This window comes from Thunnus albacares, chromosome 23 (genome assembly GCF_914725855.1).
Source record: "Thunnus albacares chromosome 23, fThuAlb1.1, whole genome shotgun sequence".
Lineage (NCBI taxonomy): Eukaryota > Metazoa > Chordata > Actinopteri > Scombriformes > Scombridae > Thunnus > Thunnus albacares.
The window spans coordinates 18,396,486-18,420,730 of NC_058128.1; the positions used below are offsets into that span (position 1 = coordinate 18,396,486).

A 24,245-nucleotide genomic window follows, 5' to 3' on the forward strand; every position below is an offset into this window, starting at 1 on the left:
CTTTCAAAAAACACAGCGTCTTCCAAAAAGAGGGCAGAGCTTTCACATTTTCAAAAGTCACTGCGTTTTAAGTGCAAATCTTCTCAAAATCAGGTTCCACCGAGATTTGAACTCGGATCACTGGATTCAAAGTCCAGAGTGCTAACCATTACACCATGGAACCACAGCTCACAACTACCCGTAAAGTCACCTCACAGGTCCCTCAGGAGAATTGGACGATCTAAAGAGCGAGTGATCAGTCTGCGATCACTGAGCGACTGAGCAGTCTTGATATCAGTCGCAGATTCCCAGCCACTGACGCCATCAGGTGAAGGGGGTTACTTAGGCAGGTGGACAGGTGGCAGTCTTGAAACCAGGTCCCACCGAGATTTGAACTCGGATCGCTGGATTCAGAGTCCAGAGTGCTAACCATTACACCATGGAACCATGCGCTCTGTTGCGTTATGTCTCTTGACAACCTAGTGGAGAACAGTGTCAATTTCCCCATCGGCCTATGGCGATGGTGTTTTGCTATCATTTATAACACAAATAACCTACGTTAAGAACAGTAACCACAAAGGATTCAGTCATTTCCAAGCGACACACATAAATCTGGTATATCGGGCTAATGCGCCGCTCAGAGACAAGAGGGGATGCGGGAGATGATCATTCAGTGAGTGTTTTGAAGGAGCGGGTCTACTCATTTTACAAGTTTATGGAGCACATGGTAGCAGCACAGCTACTGTTCACCAACGCATGGCTTTCTGTGCACAGGTTGAGAGTGTAGAGACTGAACCGTTGTGGCTTTTTTCTCAAGCGCTCATCATCTTTCCCAATGTTGTCTTAGCGGCAAGGTTCAGGACTACTGTGAAAAACACTGGCTGTCAGAAGTGGGATTCGAACCCACGCCTCCAGGGGAGACTGCGACCTGAACGCAGCGCCTTAGACCGCTCGGCCATCCTGACTGCGTCTGAAGGTCCGGACCTATGATTTTGGATCCACATAGCAATTAGCAATGATTGATGGACTCTCTCGAGGCAAAAAAGGCACCGCTCTCAGCGTATGGCTGCGAGTAGTGACAAAGTCAGGCAAACTGACAGTGTAGATCATTAAAATAAATGAATGGATAAAGCAGAGATAGCGTATGAAATTACCAGTAACGCAGTGGATAACATTTTAAAAAGGCACCTTTACTGCCTAACGTAAGCAACTTATTAAACTTTTGCTACTTGCTCGGCTCCCTCCTTGGCCAGACTTTCACTTCAAGATCAACTTTTTAGCCCAGTGTATTCAGGTCATCTGCCCTCATGATATTCAAGACAATTGAAAAATTGTGTCAATTTCCACATAATCAAAAGATGAATATCTCTTAAGTGTAGATCGCCATGACTTTCAGACAGACTGGAAAAACAGTAACCACAATGGATTGAGTCTTTCAAAAAACAAAGCGTCTTCCAAAGAAAGGGCACTGTTTCCACATTTACAAGCGCTGACAAGATAGGACTAAAGTCCCTGCATTTTACCTGTAAATGGTCTCGCGACCTCTTAAAACCAGGTCCCACCGAGATTTGAACTCGGATCGCTGGATTCAGAGTCCAGAGTGCTAACCATTACACCATGGAACCACACACTAGGTTGCGCAATGGCTCTTGACAAGCTAGTGGAGAACAATGTCGATTTCCGTATTAGCCTGTGACCATGGCATTTTGCTGTCATGTATAACACAAATAGCCTACGGTAAGAACAGTAACCACAAAGGATTCAGTCTTTCAAAAAACACAGCGTCTTCCAAAAAGAGGGCAGAGCTTTCACATTTTCAAAAGTCACTGCGTTTTAAGTGCAAATCTTCTCGAAATCAGGTTCCACTGAGATTTGAGGATCACTAACCATTACACCATGGAACCACAGCTCACAACTACCCGTAAAGTCACCTCACAGGTCCCTCAGGAGAATTGGACGATCTGAAGAGCGAGTGATCAGTCTGCGATCACTGAGCGACTGAGCAGTCTTGATATCAGTCGCAGATTCCCAGCCACTGACGCCATCAGGTGAAGGGGGTTACTTAGGCAGGTGGACAGGTGGCAGTCTTGAAACCAGCTCCCACCGAGATTTGAACTCGGATCGCTGGATTCAGAGTCCAGAGTGCTAACCATTACACCATGGAACCATGCGCTCTGTTGCGTTATGTCTCTTGACAACCTAGTGGAGAACAGTGTCAATTTCCCCATCGGCCTATGGCGATGGTGTTTTGCTATCATTTATAACACAAATAACCTACGTTAAGAACAGTAACCACAAAGGATTCAGTCATTTCCAAGCGACAGGTGAACACACATAAATCTGGTATATCGGGCTAATGCGCCGCTCAGAGACAAGAGGGGATGCGGGAGATGATCATTCAGTAAGTGTTTTGAAGGAGCGGGTCTACTCATTTTACAAGTTTATGGAGCACATGGTAGCAGCACAGCTACTGTTCACCAACGCATTGCTTTCTGTGCACAGGTTGAGAGTGTAGAGACTGAACCGTTGTGGCTTTTTTCTCAAGCGCTCATCATCTTTCCCAATGTTGTCTTAGCGGCAAGGTTCAGGACTACTGTGAAAAACACTGGCTGTCAGAAGTGGGATTCGAACCCACGCCTCCAGGGGAGACTGCGACCTGAACGCAGCGCCTTAGACCGCTCGGCCATCCTGACTGCGTCTGAAGGTCCGGACCTATGATTTTGGATCCACATAGCAATTAGCAATGATTGATGGACTCTCTCGAGGCAAAAAAGGCACCGCTCTCAGCGTATGGCTGCGAGTAGTGACAAAGTCAGGCAAACTGACAGTGTAGATCATTAAAATAAATGAATGGATAAAGCAGAGATAGCGTATGAAATTACCAGTAACGCAGTGGATAACATTTTAAAAAGGCACCTTTACTGCCTAACGTAAGCAACTTATTAAACTTTTGCTACTTGCTCGGCTCCCTCCTTGGCCAGACTTTCACTTCAAGATCAACTTTTTAGCCCAGTGTATTCAGGTCATCTGCCCTCATGATATTCAAGACAATTGAAAAATTGTGTCAATTTCCACATAATCAAAAGATGAATATCTCTTAAGTGTAGATCGCCATGACTTTCAGACAGACTGGAAAAACAGTAACCACAATGGATTGAGTCTTTCAAAAAACAAAGCGTCTTCCAAAGAAAGGGCACTGTTTCCACATTTACAAGCGCTGACAAGATAGGACTAAAGTCCCTGCATTTTACCTGTAAATGGTCTCGCGACCTCTTAAAACCAGGTCCCACCGAGATTTGAACTCGGATCGCTGGATTCAGAGTCCAGAGTGCTAACCATTACACCATGGAACCACACACTGGGTTGAGCAATGGCTCTTGACAAGCTAGTGGAGAACAATGTCGATTTCCGTATTAGCCTGTGACCATGGCATTTTGCTGTCATGTATAACACAAATAGCCTACGGTAAGAACAGTAACCACAAAGGATTCAGTCTTTCAAAAAACACAGCGTCTTCCAAAAAGAGGGCAGAGCTTTCACATTTTCAAAAGTCACTGCGTTTTAAGTGCAAATCTTCTCGAAATCAGGTTCCACCGAGATTTGAGGATCACTAACCATTACACTATGGAACCACTACCCGTAAAGTCACCTCACAGGTCCCTCAGGAGAACTGGACGATCTGAAGAGCGAGTGATCAGTCTGCGATCACTGAGCGACTGAGCAGTCTTGATATCAGTCGCAGATTCCCAGCCACTGATGCCATCAGGTGAAGGGGGTTACTTAGGCAGGTGGACAGGTGGCAGTCTTAAAACCAGGTCCCACCGAGATTTGAACTCAGATCGCTGGATTCAGAGTCCAGAGTGCTAACCATTACACCATGGAACCATGCGCTCTGTTGCGTTATGTCTCTTGACAACCTAGTGGAGAACAGTGTCAATTTCCCCATCGGCCTATGATGGTGTTTTGCTATCATTTATAACACAAATAACCTACGTTAAGAACAGTAACCAGAAAGGATTCAGTCTTTCAAAAAACACAGCGTCTTCCAAAAAGAGGGCAGAGCTTTCACATTTTCAAGAGTCACTGCATTTTAAGTGCAAATCTTCTCGAAATCAGGTTCCACCGAGATTTGAGGATCACTAACCATTACACCATGGAACCACAGCTCACAACTACCCGTAAAGTCACCTCACAGGTCCCTCAGGAGAATTGGACGATCTGAAGAGCGAGTCTGCGATCACTGAGCGACTGAGCAGTCTTGATATCAGTCGCAGATTCCCAGCCACTGACGCAATCAGGTGAAGGGGGGTTACTTAGGCAGGTGGACAGGTGGCAGTCTTGAAACCAGGTCCCACCGAGATTTGAACTCGGATCGCTGGATTCAGAGTCCAGAGTGCTAACCATTACACCATGGAACCATGCGCTCTGTTGCGTTATGTCTCTTGACAACCTAGTGGAGAACAGTGTCAATTTCCCCATCGGCCTATGGCGATGGTGTTTTGCTATCATTTATAACACAAATAACCTACGTTAAGAACAGTAACCACAAAGGATTCAGTCATTTCCAAGCGACAGGTGAACACACGTAAATCTGGTATATCGGGCTAATGCGCCGCTCAGAGACAAGAGGGGATGCGGGAGATGATCATTCAGTGAGTGTTTTGAAGGAGCGGGTCTACTCATTTTACAAGTTTATGGAGCACATGGTAGCAGCACAGCTACTGTGCACCAACGCATTGCTTTCTGTGCACAGGTTGAGAGTGTAGAGACTGAACCGTTGTGGCTTTTTTCCAAGTGCTCATCATCCAGTGTCTTTCCCAATGTTGTCTTAGCGGCAAGGTTCAGGACTACTGTGAAAAACACTGGCTGTCAGAAGTGGGATTCGAACCCACGCCTCCAGGGGAGACTGCGACCTGAACGCAGCGCCTTAGACCGCTCGGCCATCCTGACCGCGTCTGAAGGTCTGGACCTATGATTTTGGATCCACATAGCAATTAGCAACGATGGATGGACTCTCTATTCAGTCCAGAGAATGTAAACACAATCACAATGTAAGTGAGCAAGGCAAAAATGCACTGTTATTAGCCTATGGCTGCAAGTAGTGACAAAGTCAGGAAAACTGACAATGTAGATCATTAAATGAATCAAACTAAAATGCCCATAGCAGCACTGCCATCAGTACTTAAGTAGCTGGAGTTTATCTGCATTATGATTCTGAGCTGGTGTTCTATGCCCCCCCTAATGTTTCTTTTTTTACCGTAGGCTATTTGTGGTATAAATAATACTGTTGATGATGCTCTATGCCCCCCCTAATGTTTGTTGCAAGGTGGAAGATACTCAGTTTCCTCAAGACTTGCTCTTTAAATTAGGTTCCACCGAGACATGACCTCAAATCTCTGGATTCTGAGTCCAGAGTGCTAATCATTATACCATGGAACCACTCCTTGACATCATGAGAAAGTTGGAAAATATTTCATACATGTTATCGCCATATATTATTCAGAGCATATAACAGAGATAGCGCATGAAATTACCAGTAACACAATAGATAACATTTTAAAAAGGAAACTTTACTGTCTTACATAAAACCATCACACCATGGAACCATGTACTCAGTTGCATAATGTCTCTTGACAACCTAGTGGAGAATAGTGTCAATTTCCATATTATTCTATGACGATGGTATTTTGCTATCATTGATAACACAAATAGCCTACGGTAAGAACAGTAACCACAAAGGATCCAGTCATTGCCTTGTCATGTCATTTCAAATTGTACGGATGAGGTCTGGGTGCTAACTACCAATTCAGTTCCCAGATTTTCATGTCTGTGTCCGTACAGTCGTTGAAAAATTAAATACAATATTGAATGTTTATGTCAATAAAAGGTATATTACATGGTATTGGGCAGAGATAGCATATGACAATACTGGCAATACAGAAGATCATATGAAAAAAGAAACTTTGAACCGCTAGCTAGCTACCTTAACGAACTTAGCCAACTACAGCTAGCAATTGTCTGTCAGTTGAGGATGAATATTTTAGCTGTGGTTATCAAGTTATGAGGCCCAGTGGTATTTGATATAATAATAAAATAATGTTTGTATAGCAACATACTTAAGACATTAGTGTTTCTTACCTGTGTCCTGGCAGACCTTTCAGCTAGACTGGATCATATAGTGACTGCGTAACCGCAGATGAACACACAGAAACCTGGCATATCTAGCTAATGCACTGTTCACAGACAAGAGGGGATGTGGGAGACGCTCATTCAGTCAGTGTTTTGAATGACCAGGTCCACTCATTTTACAGTTCATCGAGCACATAGTTGCACAGCTACATTACACCAACACATTGCTTTGTGTGCACAGGTTGAGAGTGTAGATATTGAAAGGTTGTAGCTTTTTTTCTCAAGCACTTGTCAGCCAGGGAAGGTCAACACCTGTTTTTTCCAATATTGTGTTACCGTTGTTACACTGTATTTGGTGACCTGCCATAATATTCTTACCCTAACCCCAACTATCTCATTCCTCATTCCTAAACCTAACCAACACTGCAAATCACAGAATCTAATGGTTCACCAAATACTGTCTATCACTGGTAACTATTTGGCCTATTGTGAAAATCACTGGCTGTCAGAGATGTGAATCGAATCCACTCCTCTAGGGGAGACTGTGACCTGAACGCAGCGCCTTAGACCACTCGGTCGTTCTGACCGCTTCATACATTACTTTTAACCAAAAGCCATAAGGACATAGGCAAGTCAAGTCAAATAAGTCACAGTGCAACTGTCCTAAATGGTTGTCTTTTAAAAATATTGTGAAGGTGTTATGCTTAGTTCATTAATGAAAACACACTTAAAGTACCATATAATTATTTCATTAAGCTTACAGTGCTAATCAAAGAGACTCAGATACACAGGGCAGCATCTGAAGCCAAAATATGAGCTTTCAAATGTACGAAAATTCAATTCATAGTAGTCTCACAGGAAATTTAATTACATTGTCATAGTCTTTTTTTGGGCACATCTCGCACTTTCATATATTAACCACCAGATGACAGTAATGGATTTATATTACTACATTCTAAGTTTATTATACAGTTCAACTTTATTTAGCCTTGTTTTTTTTTTATATATAAGAATGTCTTTCTGCTAACTCCATTGATTTTCCTCTTTTGCCTTTTTTGCTCTTTTTTGATACAAAGCTCTGAGGCAAACATGTAATTGTATATTGCCTGAATATGAATATTCATCAATTTATTCCTGTTACACATCGTAAACAGTTCCATCCTGTAACATTAATCCACTCACGGATTAATTCATAATAATTTAATAACAATTAATCATGTAATGTGAAAGTGGTCACTAGTGGGTTTGACTGATGCAGTTTCAGTTTATTCATCAAAATTAAGCTTGAAACATGTCACACCCACACATATGAATCACCCAACTCATCAACTTAGTGTATCTTTTTAGCAATATATTATATTATATTTATATTGCAATGGTTGAGTCTCAGCACATCTCAACATTGTTTCCAGCAGCAGGCAGCTGAGCTATTTTCAGCAACAAAGCTGGATTAACTGAGTATGTCAGGTTGTTTTGGCGTTTGCATATTTACCCCACATGTACACACAAATAGTGTAATTATTATAGTGTATAATGGCCTAAAATAGCCCATAATATATATAAAACATAATGTCATATCATATCATATTTTTGTTATTGCGGTTATTAATGATAGTCTATCATATCAACTTTTTGACATACCAATAGGGAGTGGGGGGTGCAGGGGAGAGAGAGAGAGAGAGAGACAGAGAGAGAGACAGAGAGAGAGAGCTAGGCTGTCACTGGCCGGTGCAGTGTGCAGCAGCAGCAGCAGCTCGGCTCAGGCAGCAGACGGCGGCCCGCGCCTCCGGTCCCATCTACCGTTTTCCTCCGTTCGTTTCCATTCCCCCTCTTTTCGTTTTTTTGCTCACTCTTCTCTTTTTTGTAGTTGGCTTGGAGAAATGTCGGCCAGACCGGGATTCTACCGGCAGGAGCTGAACAAGACTGTGTGGGAGGTTCCGGAGCGGTACCAGAACCTGACGCCGGTGGGCTCCGGAGCCTACGGCTCGGTGTGGTGAGTGTTTGTTTGTGTGTGTATGTGCAGGGCGGGTGGAGGGGCGAGGCTGCACAGCCACAATATATATTGTTCTTGATGCATCAGCGTAGCGATGCCTACATGTCGGCTGTGTCATCAGAATGAAGCTGCTTGTGACTGATCGTTTGGTTTTTATTGTTGTCATTGTTGGTATTACCGGCTTATTATTAATGTCACGTAGCCTTTGTAGCCTACGGAGTCAATATTTTGGGGGTAACAACCCTAAATAATATATCATGTTTACATTTTAATATGCCGATGAATAAGATTTCATTATGTGCACTGTTGTCACCCATATCCTATAAAGCAGGGTCGCAGTCTTGTTTTTATTCCACAGCTCACTGTCTTCTGCTTCTATATGGGTGGGAGGGAGTTAAAGACTAAGACAGTGTCAGCACAGGAATTTCCCAAATAACCCTCCCATCCCATCCCATCCATCCCATCCCACACACACACACACACACACACACACACACACACACACACACACACACACACACACACATACACACACATCTCTGTGTTGGATGCAGGCATAATCAACCTTGCAACAAAAAATTGCTTTAATTTTGGACGAATCTGTATCTGTCAGTGCTATCTCATTGCCATGGCGATGTGTCATGGTGATAACCACCCCTGACAGTCAATATTAATTAAGCTATAAGAGCAGGTTACCTAACGAAATATAGGGAGAATGGTTTGTATGTTCATGTGACTGATCCCAGTGGGATAATTACTTTTCTAAGACATGAATATGATGTTTAAGCTTCTCTATGCAGTGTTGTATGTTGGTAGCTTCATAATAGCAGTGAGAAGGAACTGTTAAGTCTTAACTGCCAAGATCAATCAATCTTCCACTTCAAACTGATTGATCCTGGCAGCTGGGTCAAACACTGAACTACAGGCGGAAATTCCCAAAACCTTGTAAGGAAGAATTTACACAAAGCTTTGTAGATATAAACTAAATAATATAGTTAAAACGACATCTTCCTGAGAACTGGTTAAAAGCTGATCCCAGTCTTTGCCCATTTATGACACCCCTAACACAAGCATATGCCAGTTGAGCCTTTCCAGACCACAATGAGAATATTATATATATTAATAATATAACAGGTCTAAGTCCAAATACTCTGATGCTTTTTTACCAAAGGGATGAGAGAGGCAGAAGACTTAATGCATGTGAGTCCGGGTTTGTCTTTATGGAGGACTCACTCCTGTCTGGTTCAGGGAACTGTTTGGAGTTGGCTATTAAGTTCATTGGGTTTTCTCTGTGCAGGCAAAAAATGTCTATAACTGATATGGATATACTGCATGTTATTCTCAGTCTTTTTCCTTGTTGTGGGGTAGGATCACTCTCCTTCCATTTTACTGGAATAAAATTGTATGATATCTTCCTAATAGTGTTTAGGAGGCAAGCTGTTGTGTTGCAGAAACGTAGGATGTTTGTAGGATTCAACAGTGGAACTGAGCTTACCAGTGTTCCCACCTGTGTTGTAAAATTGGATTGGACACTATATGGCCCAGTACCTTTGCCCTGTATTGTGTCAGATCACACACTGACATTCTGGCATAAAATTGATATGTTGGCTTGTTTAGCTACAACCCTCATTGCCATTGCCTGCATCCTTTGGAAGGAGGCTTTATCTTGACAGCTGACTTCCTGTCAAGTCAGATGTTAATGAAGATACTGTCTGAATTAGCAGGAGATGGGATGTGCTTCTATGCTGGAGCTTCACTTTATGTTTCAAGCTTCCAGGAATATTTTGTGCTTAAATATCTTGCCTATGTTGCATCTTTAAAGCTCTGCTCAGAATAGCACAAGAGCAAAATTATACAGAGCTGGATCACGAATTTGCTTTCAGCTGTTTCAGCCTCAGGAAAATTATATGCACACAAGTATCTTGGAACATGAAAATACCAAGGTTAAGATTTGATTCCCATTTTGGACACCCATGCCATGAACACATGCTTACTGTAATGTTATCAATGCAGCCATTCAGGGGTACATGGAACTCATCTTTGTCGACAAAAACAATGTTGCCCTGAGCAATGTAGCATTCACAGTTGATACTCATGATCTTTGAAGGTTTAGTTTGTATGAGCATAGAAAACTCAATGCCAAAGTCAAAGCTCTGATCTTTGTTATACAATTCTCATGTGCATCTGTTGCTCTGAATAGCACTTTCTGGAACTTCTCTGATTTCATAATAGGATGATCGTGAAAAAACATGGAATAATTCTTGCGCTTTGATACATTAAGTCACTGAGTTGTAAGTTGAGTCTATTCATTTCCCCTTGATGACAGATGAGTGTTGACTGTGATATACACACCAAACCCCTTGGTTTGGTCAAGTTTGTATTCATTCTACTACCACTTGGAGTAGCAGAAGCTGGGTATTTCAACCATTTATTGCTTGTAGCTTTTGTATTTCAACCATTCATCAATTTCTTTTTGCTGTTTCACCATTCATTCATTACTTTCATATGTATTTCAACAATTTATCCATTATCCTTTGAAACTATTTTAAACCTTTTGTCCATTACTTTTAGTATAAGTATAAATTGTATATTTATATTTATCTATTTTTTAACCATTTAGCCCATGCATTTATTTTAGCTAACTCTTCAACCATTTATCCATCAATATTCATCCATTACTGTTTGCTAACTAGTTCAAACCTTTATCCATTACTTTTAGCTAACTATTTCAATATTTATCAGTTAACTATTTCACCATATAATAGCTAACATTAACCATTTCAATGGTTTAATCATTACATTGAGCCATTTAGGTATCCAACTTTTAGCTGTATGACCATTCATCCAATAGCTAACTATTTCACCTCTGCTTGCTCGCTAACTAGTTTTTAATGCACTCTCAATTGCAACAATTCAATATGTTTGTTTGTTTTTTAAATCAAATTGTAATTTATATTTTTACAAATTGATTGAACTATGCAAAATCTTCCCCATACTCTCTGAGGTACAAGTACCCTTGTTTAGGAATTACTACTTGGATCATAGATGTATTAAGGAGAACTAAATCCTTGTTGTCTGTCTGCCACACAGAAAATAAAGTGTTTTATGTGTCTGGTTTGTTTGGAATTATTAGAAAAACTTGAAGTTGTAGACAAAGATTTTGGGATTAGCATGTGTTTTTCCCCTCCTAGTTTAAGGACTGCACATTCTGAGCAATTATATCTCTCAAGACATCATATCTATGGACACGACATGCTGGCACTGGTAAAATGCCTTCTTAAGTTATAAACACACACAAAGGACATTCCTCCACAAACCACCCAGCACTGCCCTTCATTGTTAATGTTGATCTCCAGCTATTGTCAGTGACTTTCTCATGGCAAGACTTGATATGCAAACAGCTGGGGGATGGGGTGTCAGAGTACAACATGTGTATGTGTGTGTGTCATGATGGGGGGTTAGGATAGTCCCACAGTCTACCTCTTGAGATGCACAGTAAAACAGGGCTCATCATTTATCTCAAATAGCGGCTTGTTCTCTCGGCAAACCCTCTTGAGACTGCAGGCCTGAGGTCAAGGATCTGACAAGCTCATATAATCCTCTATAGCTTAGCTAGAGCTATACCCTCATCACCCATGGGAGAGGAAGAACCAAAAGATAAATAGAGTTTGTAAGGAGATTATTACAGTAGGTATAAGGGAGTATATTAGTTATAAGGAATGGAGTGACTTTAGAGGGATGTATTGCAGCAAAGCACAGACACGACAGAGAGTGAGGCCTCATAAATAAAAAACTTATTTAATAATTTAACATGCAGTGCCTCTCGAATTTTGATAAGTCATGAGACAAAAACTTTAGAAGACTGAACACTGTCATATTCTTTGTCTAACCCAGTCTCATTGTCTTCTCAGCTTCCTGCAGTCAAGCCCTAATTCCAATAAATATTCTCTTTTCTGCTTCATTTCTTGAGCCAAAATTGGGCCAATTTTGGACCAGGCGAGACTGAACATCAAGAGAGAATATGCACTAAGCTGATCAAGCTGCTTTCATCTCATGTCAACATATGTAACATCTGCTCAGTAAACCAGAACTTTGGCACAAAGCCTCTCATTTGGATAACTATAAATAAAACATGACTGCTTCATTTACTGCCGTCAAAAATGTTACATCTGTTGGTTTGCTGAATGGAAATACGATAAACTGAGCAGAAAACGAAACTGGGATTCTGATTTGTTGCTCATACCTCGTGTTTGGATAGAGGGCTCTTATCAAGTGACTGCAGTGCCATTTAATAGCCACAGATGCAGCATGCAGGCTATAATGATGGTGTGTGTATGTGTGTGTGTGTGTGTGTGTGTGTGTGTGTGTGTGTATGAATATGGAAAATAGCAATTTGAGGGTATAGTGCTTAAATAAATAAACATTTTGGAAAATGTGGTTATATTTGCTCTCTTGCAGAGAGTTAGATGGGGAGATTGATATCACTGTCTGTCCATTCAATATGAAATTATAGCCACCAGCCAGTTAGCATGCCTTAGCAGAATGACTAAAAATAGGAGGAAACAGCTAGTTTAGCTTTTTCCAAAAGTGATATTGCACTAAGAAATAGTCCCACAAGTAAACCCAAATAATTATTTTTACACATCTGTTTTTGTATGAGTTAAATGTAACATAATATGTTAATTAATAAGCTTAAGTTTCTGGTAGGCAGATGTTTGGACAGAGCTACAGTACGCTAGCTGTTTCTCTTTTTCCAGTCTTTATGCTAAAGTCAGCTAACTGGTTGCTGGCTGTAGCATCGCATTCAGCATACAGACATAAGAGTAGTATTGATCTTCTCATCTAACTCAACAAAAAAGCAAATAAGCGTATTTTCTAAAATGTCAAACTACACTAACACTCCCTTTAAAGGCATAAGCTTGGGTGTGGTGTTTTGCAGGAATCAACCTCCATGGACAACAGTCTGTAGAACAAAGTATAATTTTCATCTCTAATTGCAAGAGTCAATACCCTCCCCCCATTCCAAATATAAGCAGATAATATAGGTTTTCCGCATTGATTTAATGAGGATGAATTACATTAACTGTTCAGATCAGGACATGTACATGTAGACAGTTTTCTTTGGTGGATAAACAGTGCACTTGAATCATGTCACACTTGGTATCTGTTGCCCCTCCTCTGGTTATGAAACCGGAGGTGCATTAAGAGCTGGGATATAAAAAAATATTGAGACAAAAGAAGAAGAAAGAAATCGATGCCTTGGCTCTGCTGCTCTGAGAGCAGTGCAGTCAGATCCATGTATGGAAGATGGCAGGGAGGAAAGTATGTGTGAGGCCTGGTTCATGTCAGAGACGGAGGAGAGTGGCTGCTGTCCTGCCTGAAGCCCCGCAGGGACATCCGGACTGACAGCAGGTGACATCAAGCCAGAAAGCTAGGGGGATGCACTCAGCCGTGCAAGAGTGCAGTTTACTCAAGCATGTAAGCATTATAAGTCACCATGTAACGATACAGTAATATTTACAGTGGGTCTCATATATTGTAGAAAAAACAGGAGACACACATCATTTGGTTGGCACTTCTACACCAACTGTCTCAAGGTGACCATATGCTTGCTGCAGTTTGTTAGGGAAAAAATGACACATTTATTAATCAGCCAGAGTGGCCCAGGTACAAAATGTACTGTGGGCCCCTCACAGTAGAGAAAAATATTTTTTTTTATAGAAATTGAAGCTTATATGTATCTGCTTCATGGTTAGTTCTATCACATTTTAGGAAGTACAGAATAGCCCAAATACAATTCTGTCATACCAGAAACTGTGTGAGTACTGAGAGTGTTTACATACACAGTAGTATTTCAGTTTTGGAACTTATGCTGGTTTTGATCATTTTTCTGTGTTTTCTTGGAACATGACAAAGCTGGTTATTCATACCCTTGTATGCATCATGATAACAGTTTTCTGATTGTCTGTATGCAGGGGTGTGTTACCGCAACAGTTGAGAATGAACACTGTTTTCCTTCTGAGTGTCTAGACTGTGGATTTACCACGGAGTATTGTTTTTACTTTACTACTTAAGTCAGACTTTCCCTTTATTTCAGCATGATGATCATCATTATCATTTGCCATCATTTGTTTTGTTTTACTAACTACTAAGTAACTTGAGTTGAAGTACACACCTGCAAACATGGCAGAGAATGATCAGATACCAGATGTTTAAATGCCAAAGTATCCTGGTTTCTATCTGAGTGTTCCAGCTTTCATAATCAGGACTTATCCAAGTGTCTGAAATAAGGATATGATGTTTATATGCCCAGAGAATAACAGGAAAGCTTTAAAAACCTGATTAGAACCAGGATACTACAGCACATGTAAACACTCATCGTTAAAGAGTCAGTTATCACACCCACTGGAGACTAAAACTGATCAGAATGTGATGCAGCTGCAAGAGGAGTTTGGCTTTGAGTAAGCAGGTCTGGCTCATAGTGTTTTTTTTTCACAGTAAAACGTCTCACTCTCCACCCTCATGTAAAACTAACAGCAGTATACTATCGGTCAAGTATTTTGGTTCAGATTTTGCTGCCAAAAGCTGTCAGAAAGTGTATTTTGTGAAATGTAGGAAACCACATGTAAAAGATGATGCAGCAGGTTGTGGTTTCACCAGAAGTACACCTCTTTATTGAGAAATTCCTGATATGAGCATCACACATTTATAAGAACTTTAAGCGTGAATGAGAAGGGATTTTCCCTTGAAGTGATCTGAAATCAGTCTGATTAACTAATGCTATAGGCCACATAATAATGAGTCATGTACTATACATTGAGTCAGTTCTAAGTGTATACTATACATTTTTCACTGCTCTTTTACTTAAAATGTCATTTTTTCCAGTCACTTCTTCCCTTTTGCTCTGTCCCTATTGTGCTTTGCAGAATTTCTCAATTCTCACCCATGTTTCCTTCCTGTTTGTGTGTTCCGCTCTCTGATGACTGTATTATTATTACCGTGAGAGTTGAAAAGCTGACAGGCCTGAAAAGACATTGGCACCACAAAGGCAACGGCAGCAGCAGCAGCAGGGCTCAGCATTCGATATGTGGAATGACATTTACATTTCAAAAGAGGCAGATGAAATAAACTGACGCACTTTTACAACATCTGACATCCTCACTTCTCTTGTTCCACCACATCCTCTGTCTCTCTCTCTCTCTCCCTCTCTCCTTTTCTCTCTCTGTCAGTCAGTCTGTGTCTCTCTCCACACTCAAACATTAATCACTCACAGACATACTCTGTATCATCAGTTGGTATCAGGTTTAAAGGAATTGTTGGACATTTTGGGAAATATGCTTATTAACTTTCTTCCTAAGAATTAGATGAGAAAATACCACTTTTATCAATACAGTGAATATGTACAGTAGCTGGAGCCAGAAGCCAGTTAGCATAGCTTACCTTAAAGACTGAAATATGGGGAAACAGCGAGCCTGGCTCTGTCCAAAAGTAACTAAATCCACCTTAAGCTGATCAATTAACACATTTTATGTGCTGGATTTACCTTAGATTAGTTTAGCATAATGACTGGCCTATAGCATAATAGCCCCTCTCCGTCTAAAAGTAACAAAGTCAGACGAAGTCACTGTGCATGGTCAAGAAATAGTCCCGTGTTTTTTTCATGTTTTTACACACTGGTTTTTGCATAGATTTTAAAAAAACAGGATATAGCAGGTTGTTAAGTAGATTTTGTTATCTTTGAACAGAGGCAGGCTACATGTTTCCCTTTTTCCAATCGTTATGCTAAACTAAACTCACCAACTCCTGGCTGTAGCTTCATATTTTAGGCACAGATTATAAGGGTGGTATTGATCTTCTCGTTAAACTCTGGGCAAGAAAGCAAATAAGAGTATTTTCCAAAATGTTGAAATAAACAGCAATTCAGATATGTTCATGTACATTCAGACACGTTTACTTAATTTCTCTGGTTTCTCTCTGCAGTTCAGCATACGATGTCGTCTTACGGCAGAAGGTTGCGGTGAAGAAGCTGTCCAGGCCTTTTCAGTCTCTGATCCACAGCCGCCGCTCGTACAGGGAACTCAGACTGCTCAAGCACATGAAACATGAGAATGTTAGTGCTCGTTATAAAAATACCCAGATAGACAGATGCAGCTCTCTGCATGTTTCCGCCCGGTTATTGATCAACTCTGCTTGTTTCTGCCTCTGTCTCTGCAGGTAATAGGGCTTCTGGATGTCTTCACACCTGCTGCAGCTTTAGAGGACTTCAATGAACTGTGAATAAATGCAGTGTTTCTTATAAGCCATACATCTGTCCACTTTTCACCAAAAAATGCAAAGCTTCTGTTATGAGAGAGCATGGTGGTGTTGGTGGAGGCGATCCTAGGAGATTACAGGCTTGTAGAAATGTCTGACGGTTGCCATGGCAGCATCACCATGTTCTCCTCCAACTCCCCCCAACCCCCCCCATTCTCACATACATACACTCTCCCCTTTTCCAGCTACCTGGTGACTAACCTGATGGGTGCAGACCTCAATAACATCGTCAAATTTCAGAGGTTGTCAGACGAGCACGTGCAGTTCTTAATTTACCAGCTTCTCCGTGGCCTCAAGGTGATTTACCATGTCGAGATTTATCTGCTGCATGCCATACTGAACGCAACGCACAGTGCATACTAGATGTGTTAGCATGCATTTAGTAGAGAAGTGGTTCCCAAACTTTCTTGTCAGACGTACTGCACCCCCACATCCCTGTCAGATGAAGTCAAGTAACCCTTCATCCACACCTCCCACCAACTGATTTTAAATCTGGTTTATATATATTTTCAGATTGAACTGTGAATGTTTAGGTCAGGCCAAGTTTGCATTCATTCTACTACCTTTGAGTGGCAGAAGTTGGATGTTTAACCTATTTATCTATTAAGCTTTTTCAACCAATTATCCATTTATTTTGGCTATTTCACCATCTATCCATTACTTACAGCTCATTATTTCAACAGTTTATCCATTAATTTTAGCTATTTCAACCATTTTCTTAGTACCTTTAGCTAACTATTTCAGCTGTTTATGCATCAGATTTACATAATTAACTGTTACGACTGTCTATACATTACTTTTAGCTTTCTGTTTTAACCATTTATCCATTACTTTTAGCTAACAATTGCAACTATTTATCCATTACATTTACATAACTATTTGAACTGTTTATCCATTACGTTTAGCTAACTGTTTATTTGATTGCTTGCTGAACTAGTTTTGTTACACAACTACACAATATTTATACAGAATAAGACATTCTATTAACTGAGAGATTTTTGTCAAAAGCTTGCCTGCTAACACCAGATCAGTCCAGCAGCCAGCCAAGCTGGCTGTTCAGCCTGCCCGGTTACCATGGGACAGACAAAAGCAGTCTCCCTTTAGGCAGGGGCTAATATGGTGAACTGCACTGTTGACCCCTGTCTCCTTTATGTCCCCTCTCTCCTCTCTCCTCCCCCCATCCTCCTGCCCCACCCCATCGCCTGTCGAACAGTACATCCATTCAGCAGGATTGATCCACAGAGTGAGTGCCTTCTCTTTGCCATTCCTGTCATTTTGACCATCAACTCTGACAAAACATAACAGCATGTGGATGGTTAAAAGAATATGAAAATGATATATGACACACAGCTTTGTGTCTCTGTAAGTAGCTTTAAGGTTGAAAAGTATGACCTTATTATCACATATATTCTGTATCACCTTGTTCCAGTTTTTTGTTAGTTATATAAGTTTGCACTGAGTGAAATCTAAACTAACTGCATGTTTTATCACTGCATCATTACATCAAATTGAAATTCTAGATGACTAGTCCATCATATTATTCAAATGTAATCAAAACTCAGCATGACATTTTGATATTTTTGGGGTAAACTTTAGAGCTTTAAATGATTAATTTTTTTTTCATCGGCTGAGGTACAGTTGCTCAGAGAGAATGATTGAAAATTTGATATTAAATAGAATAGAAAAGTCAATCAAGATACCAGATTCTAGGATTACAAGCAACTTTGGGATAAAATGTGTGTTTTGTGGAACTGAAAGACAGTCTGACTCAAATTATGAGGGTTTGTAATGGAATTGAAAGTACAGGAATAACTATTTTCAAATCACCAATTCATAGCTGTATTTCTGATTGGTTCTCTTGAGATTCATTTCTATGAGTATGCTCTGCATAAAGTTAAATGGATTAGCCATTTATGTTGCTTTATATTCATATCCCATTTCTGTTTCGCTATGATATCTAATCATGTTTCTCTCCTCCTTTGTCTGGTTTACTATCCTTCCCAGGACCTCAAGCCAAGTAATGTGGCAGTGAATGAGGACTGTGAGCTGAGGGTAAGACTGGCCCTCCATTTAAATCAGTAGATCCTTCACTCCAAACTGTAAACTCCATTACTTAGAAGAACTGTCTACCTGTCCGACAGATCCTTGACTTTGGATTGGCCAGGCAAACAGATGACGAGATGACAGGGTACGTGGCAACTCGCTGGTATAGAGCGCCAGAGATCATGCTGAACTGGATGCACTACAATCAGAATGGTGAGACACTATCGCATTTATCAAGTTGTTAATTTTTTTTTTGAAACAAACGCATTAAATGTTCACTTATTAAACCTGTGGTGTTTCTGTTCCAGTTGATATTTGGTCAGTGGGATGCATTATGGGGGAGCTGCTCAAGGGAAAAGTCCTTTTTCCTGGCACTGACTGTATCCTTTATCAGCAAGGCAGGAGTCCACCGCAATTTGCAGTTTTTTTTTCGCATCTTAGCAACAACCTCCCATTATCTCTTTTAAAGTGCCCTGTGGATGCAGGCTTCTTCTGGATTTGCATCACAATCCCAGGCCTTTCTGAAGGAGAGGTGCATCAACAGAGAGAAATGGGGGAATGAATAGAAGCAATCACAAAAGACTGAATTATCTAGGTTGTTGTATTCGGTGTCTAAAAGCAGTGCTAAAACGAATTTGATTTACTGACTTCTAGCTGACTTTCACCAGGACGCAGTAAGTAAAGTCTCTGAAGTAGTCTGTTGATTTTGTATGTGACCAGCTACTATAATGGGTCATCATGGTGATGACTTTTCTCAAATCTTGATGGACCTTAACCCTTCCTGCACTAAGATATTGACCAGCTGAAGAGAATCATGGAGATGGTTGGGACTCCAACGCCCGACCTCTTAAAGAAGATCTGCTCTGAACATGTGAGGAAGGGTGGAATAGATAAAGGGATGATTGGGAGGAGCAATTTTGGTTAAACGAGAATGTGAAAAAGAATGTGCCATGCAAACACAACAGTGTTGCTTCAAATGATGCAAAGAACCTGCTGAAATTTTGTGATTGATGAGTCATTTGAAGGACTTAGCTGCTGATTGAATAGTCAATATATGTGAGTGTTGGGGTGATTGATCACTAACAGTTTGGCACCGAATGATCCACATGCATGCTATGGTTGACCATTGGTCTCTATTTCCAGGCACAGAAGTACATCCAGTCTCTGCCTTTCATGCCCCAGCAGGACCTGGAAAAGATCTTTAGAGGGGCAAATCCACTAGGTAGGTGATGCACCACAGTTTGGATCAACTTCTTAAATTTAATTGAAAGGTTGTGAGAGGCAGCTCAAGTTGCTTTCTCCATATTGCAAATTACAAATTCAATTTTACAATTTTTTCTTCTTCTAGCAGCAACACCTTCAATAAATTTTTGATTCCAACCTTCTACCATATTTCAGCCCTCTTTCTCTGTCTGTTTCTCTGTTAGCTGTTGACCTGTTGAAGCGCATGCTGGTTCTGGACTGTGATGGGAGGATCTCTGCCAGTGAGGCTTTGTCCCACCCCTACTTCTCACAGTACCACGACCCAGACGACGAGCCAGAGGCCCCGCCTTATGATCAAACACTGGAGAGTAAAGACCGAACTCTAGAAGAATGGAAAGGTAAAGCTTTGATTCAAAAGTAGCACAATATAGAATATAAGATAGACCTTGATGGAAGAAAACAATAAAAAAATATGACATGATGACAAGTATATCCATGACATTTTAAAATGTCCAGATATTGTCTACTTCTCACTTTCTTTCAAATTCATGCTCTAGCTTCCTTTTATAAACAATTTTAGAAAGGCAGCTTTTTTTTTGCATTGCAGAGGAGGAAATTGCGCAAACTGATGCTGCAGATCCAAAGTGAGCTACAGGCTGCATTCACACCAAATCCGGCAATGCGAGAAAAACGGCAGTCCTCCTATTCATTGAATGGGGGCAGTGCACTTACACTGCAGGAGTGGGGACCATATAGGGCTCAGCAAAAAACAGCAGTAGCTGTCCAGCAAAAAGTTGAACCAGACTCAACTTTTGCTGAAACGCAACCCGACGTCACACTGTGGTGGCCAATCACATACATGCAAGCGCACAATCCTAATGGATAACTTTGTAATGTGAAGGCTGTATTCGGCCATTTACATGTGATTACTGCAACAAAAGATAAAACAGTTGCCGCTGTGAAAACTTTCCAGAGTTGTAAAATCCTGTCTGTAAGTGGCTTCTGATAAGTCTTTAAATGCATTGACCTGTAACTTAAACTTTACTTCCTGGATTGTATGTCATTGTCTTTCCAGTACCTCAAACAAAACATCTCCACCATTGCAGCCCCCTGTGTTGTAATGCCGGATTGCTGAATTTGGTGTGAATGTAGCCTCTAGCTGCACAGCTTTTCACAGTGGGGATTTTATGCAAGAGGTTAAGCTTGCATGGGTGTTTCAGGAATGCTGACTGCACCACCAAAGTAGTAAGGGTTTTGAAATATTTAGAGATGCCATTTATAACATCATAAATATGATAACGTTTTTTAAGTTGAGCAGGGAGTTTTATGGTTTGTGAAATGCACCAGAACTGGTGTGAGTCATGGGGGATAGTTTTGCATGGTTTGCATCCTAATTTTGAGTTTCTCTTATAGACTGGTAAACCAAGTTGAATAGACACGATTATAATAGCACTGAATAAAAGCTTGCAGAAGACATCTTGAGGTTCTCACAATGAATTACTGAGTTGTGACAAAGAAATGTCAAGGAAGTGCTTTTTGTCTCAATCAGCACCCTTAACATAACTTCTTTTTTTTTCTTCTCTTCTCATGTACACAGAGTTGGTATTCGAAGAGGTGAACAGCTTCAAAGCACCTGCCAGCAAGACTGATAGCCTTCAGGTGGAGCAGTAAGCATCTTTCTGCTCTGCCTCGACCTTCACCTGGAGAAGGACCACATACTCATAGAGTGGGAGAAGGACTGTGGAAGGCCGAATGAAGAAAACTCTGCATCCCCTGGGCATGGCACCTCTTCCCTCTGCTCAGTGTGACTGTGTTTGATTGCCTGTCATGAGTTTATTTGAGCAGCAGGGCAGGACGGTCTCCACGGGATCAGATGCACACATTACAATTACAGGGAGCATTTTAGAATCAGATACAAGGATGTCTCCAGACCGGAAAGTTGCTTCCTCTTATGTTTCCGCTCAGTGAGGCTAAAATGAGGAACAGTTCAACGTGGCTACAACAGGGGTGATTCATATGAGGGAGCAATTTTACAGAACTGAACTGTGTTTACAGACTGATAGAGGGCAAACAGGAGAGAGCAAAAATGCACACTAGGATTTCCAAAGCAACCACAGAAAGCCGTCTTGTCCCTCATTGTGACAAATTCCATAAGCAGTCACTGCTAAGATTTTCAAATATGGAATTCATGTTTAAAGGCTTGCAGCAATGCCACATCATATCACAGAACAGCTTAGCCTACATACTACTGCATGATTTTTGTGTATTTTATTATTACAGCATATTACTGGTACTGTATTATAACCATTAAGACTGCTTATTGCATCTGCCACACACTGCTGTTAAGCCAGCCTGAGGGCCAGAGAGAGGCATTACCAGGAAGTGTGACAGACCTTCAACCAGTTTTATCTGTAGTTTCCACACAGAAAAAAATAAAACAAAAGCAAACAAAAAAAGCACTGTTCTTCCTCGGATGAAAACCATCCTCTCCTGCTTACAGAATAGTAAACACCAACTGTGCTATTAATTAGCAAGGTAATTAATATATGCCAAAGCTGGAACAGAGTGACTGCACTGCAGGTCTGTGTTTACAGTGTGATCTCGCTTCTCATATACAGTTTCTGCTGATGGCTGGGTTCTGATCACCTGTTGGCTTTGGGCGCCACTCCATCAGGTTTCTGTAGTTGTCTGCTGTGTCTTTTACAGGCAGGTTTGTGTTTACAGTAACTTAGATGGTGGGCATTTGGTAAACTGTTAGAAACAGTTTCCAGAAGGTGAGTGCTGGATAAGAATATGTTATACAGGCTGATGATTCCCATAAAGCCGACATGTTTGGCTGCTTGTGGCAACCAGGGAGCTGGGTGATCTTTTAAGTTTTTTCAGCATCTTTTGTATGTTAAAAAATTCAGATCATCTGTGACCACAGCTTAAAAGCATAGGGGATGTTCTTTATCACGGTTGCGGGTATTTCAATGACGTTGCAGTTTGTTGCCACATTGTTATACCCGTAATTATATTAAGAAACATCCTCTCAGGTGCCACTTGTAAAATCTAGAAAAGGCAGCATTAGCTCAGTGAATATGCTGATTATTGCAACAAACGCCTGACTTCCTCACTGACATTGTGTCATTCCGTTTGCAGCACACTTGAGTTTTAGTTCTACAAAAAATAATTGCTGAGGTAGAAATAGTCTGGTTGTGTTAAACCACAGTACACAAGGCCAGTGAACCACGGGATTTTGAGCTCAATACTGGAGTGAAAAAGTCAAAGGTTAAAATGGATAAAGATAATGAAAGGTCAGCACTTTTGACTAAATAGATATAGTACAGTTTGGTAACAGGCATCTTGGGTGGCCAGATACAGTAACTATCTGATAATGTTTAATGGAATATAAATCAATTTATGTTCACACACCTGAGAAACTGTTAGAAGGATGTTAATTCAGCGGGCTCAAACCATTTCCAGTAGTGGTTTGAAATGGTTTGAATCTCCCCAAGTTACACGCATGTGAAGTTAAATGCAGCTCCTGTTTAGTGCAACACAGAAATAGTACTAGTATAACTACTGCTATGAATCAACTTCAGATATAATTATGCTCATATCTTGCACTTAATAGCTATACTATCTGGATACAAGTTGGATACCAATAGCAGGTGTAAAGGAGATACACGTTTCCTAGGTCAGTTAGTTTGCCTAGCTGACCTGGTAGCACTTTAGGTTAGCTAAAGAGCTACAAGCTAGCTTTGATTTTAACCTAGCAAGGTTAAACCCTAAATATGTTTAAATCTGTTGTATTTTAATGTATACTTTGGTGTGTTTCTTTATTGTCATGCCAGGAAAATGGTGGTGCTTTGGCTCCACCCTCTCAAGTTTAAATCAACTGATGAGATGATTTCTGCCTCAAAGAAATATTTTTTCGACTAAAACAGCAATTTACCATTTAGGTATCATTTTGAGGAACAATTTTTTTCTCCATATTGGTTCACACTGGAGTGCTACATGTAGCCTTTTGTGCAACTCGTCCAAATAGGATGCAAAATGTTGAATTTACAGTCCAAATGAATCTAAACTGTTTGTCTCAGTCGAAGTGTGTTCGAGCTCTGTCAGTTTCTGAATGTTGAAGTGTTACTGTGTGCTTATGTGGATGTTGTACATGTGGTGGATTTGTATAGCAACTTCAAACCGAATGTATAGGTATACTGTATGTACGTATGTTACAAGTAAGCAATGTCTTTTGAATACATGGTGGCATGTGATTCAACAGTAGCCATGAGTTTCACATCTCTAAACTGAATGTCAACTCTTGATTTTCAAATGATTCTTTTCTCATTCATCGTCAACGGGTAACATGACTTGTCTTGGCTTCACAGAATAAACATAATTTCTGTTTATCACTATGTTTTTGTCTTTTATATTGTCTGTAACATTCAGTCATTCTGAAATACAAAAATATTTAGTTTGGGGACATTTTTATGGTTTGGGCTGGTTCCAATCAATGGAAGTCTTAGTATTACAGTACGCAGTGATCTTTTAGGCAATGGTGCGCCTCTGACTTTGTGGCAACAGTTTGGGGAAAGCCCTTTAC

General features: G+C 40.7%; 1 protein-coding gene and 10 non-coding genes across 11 annotated transcripts; 1 reads left to right on the forward strand and 10 right to left on the reverse strand.

Annotated features, from left to right (window-relative positions):
• Window positions 1-91: 91 nt before the first annotated feature.
• Window positions 92-163, reverse strand: trnaq-uug. The gene has a single exon. It is a non-coding gene; the product is annotated as a tRNA-Gln (tRNA).
• A 191-nt stretch (window positions 164-354) lies between these two features.
• On the reverse strand, window positions 355-426 carry trnaq-cug. The gene has a single exon. It is a non-coding gene; the product is annotated as a tRNA-Gln (tRNA).
• Window positions 427-861: 435 nt separating this feature from the next.
• On the reverse strand, window positions 862-944 carry trnal-cag. Its single transcript has one exon. It is a non-coding gene; the product is annotated as a tRNA-Leu (tRNA).
• Window positions 945-1,532: 588 nt separating this feature from the next.
• Window positions 1,533-1,604, reverse strand: trnaq-cug. The gene has a single exon. It is a non-coding gene; the product is annotated as a tRNA-Gln (tRNA).
• A 470-nt stretch (window positions 1,605-2,074) lies between these two features.
• trnaq-cug lies at window positions 2,075-2,146 on the reverse strand. The gene has a single exon. It is a non-coding gene; the product is annotated as a tRNA-Gln (tRNA).
• A 443-nt stretch (window positions 2,147-2,589) lies between these two features.
• On the reverse strand, window positions 2,590-2,672 carry trnal-cag. The gene has a single exon. It is a non-coding gene; the product is annotated as a tRNA-Leu (tRNA).
• A 588-nt stretch (window positions 2,673-3,260) lies between these two features.
• trnaq-cug lies at window positions 3,261-3,332 on the reverse strand. The gene has a single exon. It is a non-coding gene; the product is annotated as a tRNA-Gln (tRNA).
• Window positions 3,333-3,792: 460 nt separating this feature from the next.
• Window positions 3,793-3,864, reverse strand: trnaq-cug. The gene has a single exon. It is a non-coding gene; the product is annotated as a tRNA-Gln (tRNA).
• Window positions 3,865-4,325: 461 nt separating this feature from the next.
• Window positions 4,326-4,397, reverse strand: trnaq-cug. Its single transcript has one exon. It is a non-coding gene; the product is annotated as a tRNA-Gln (tRNA).
• mapk11 (mitogen-activated protein kinase 11) lies at window positions 4,334-24,057 on the forward strand. Its single transcript, XM_044343597.1, has 13 exons — window positions 4,334-4,631; window positions 7,976-8,101; window positions 16,082-16,211; window positions 16,316-16,374; window positions 16,600-16,711; window positions 17,628-17,657; window positions 18,419-18,466; window positions 18,556-18,670; window positions 18,766-18,837; window positions 19,249-19,328; window positions 19,601-19,679; window positions 19,885-20,058; window positions 21,258-24,057. The coding sequence occupies exons 1-13, from the start codon at window positions 4,612-4,614 to the stop codon at window positions 21,329-21,331; spliced, it is 1,119 nt and encodes a 372-aa protein (XP_044199532.1). The 5' UTR covers window positions 4,334-4,611; the 3' UTR covers window positions 21,332-24,057.
• Window positions 4,847-4,929, reverse strand: trnal-cag. The gene has a single exon. It is a non-coding gene; the product is annotated as a tRNA-Leu (tRNA).
• Window positions 24,058-24,245: the final 188 nt, after the last annotated feature.

Excerpts from the sequence above, each read along its gene's own strand:
- mapk11 (XM_044343597.1), top strand. The coding sequence starts at position 4,612 with ATGCGGGAGATGATCATTCA. Across the intron at positions 16,712-17,627 it reads AGCTTCTCCGTGGCCTCAAG|TACATCCATTCAGCAGGATT; the intron begins GTGATTTACCAT and ends CCTGTCGAACAG. Across the intron at positions 18,671-18,765 it reads GATGCACTACAATCAGAATG|TTGATATTTGGTCAGTGGGA; the intron begins GTGAGACACTAT and ends TTTCTGTTCCAG.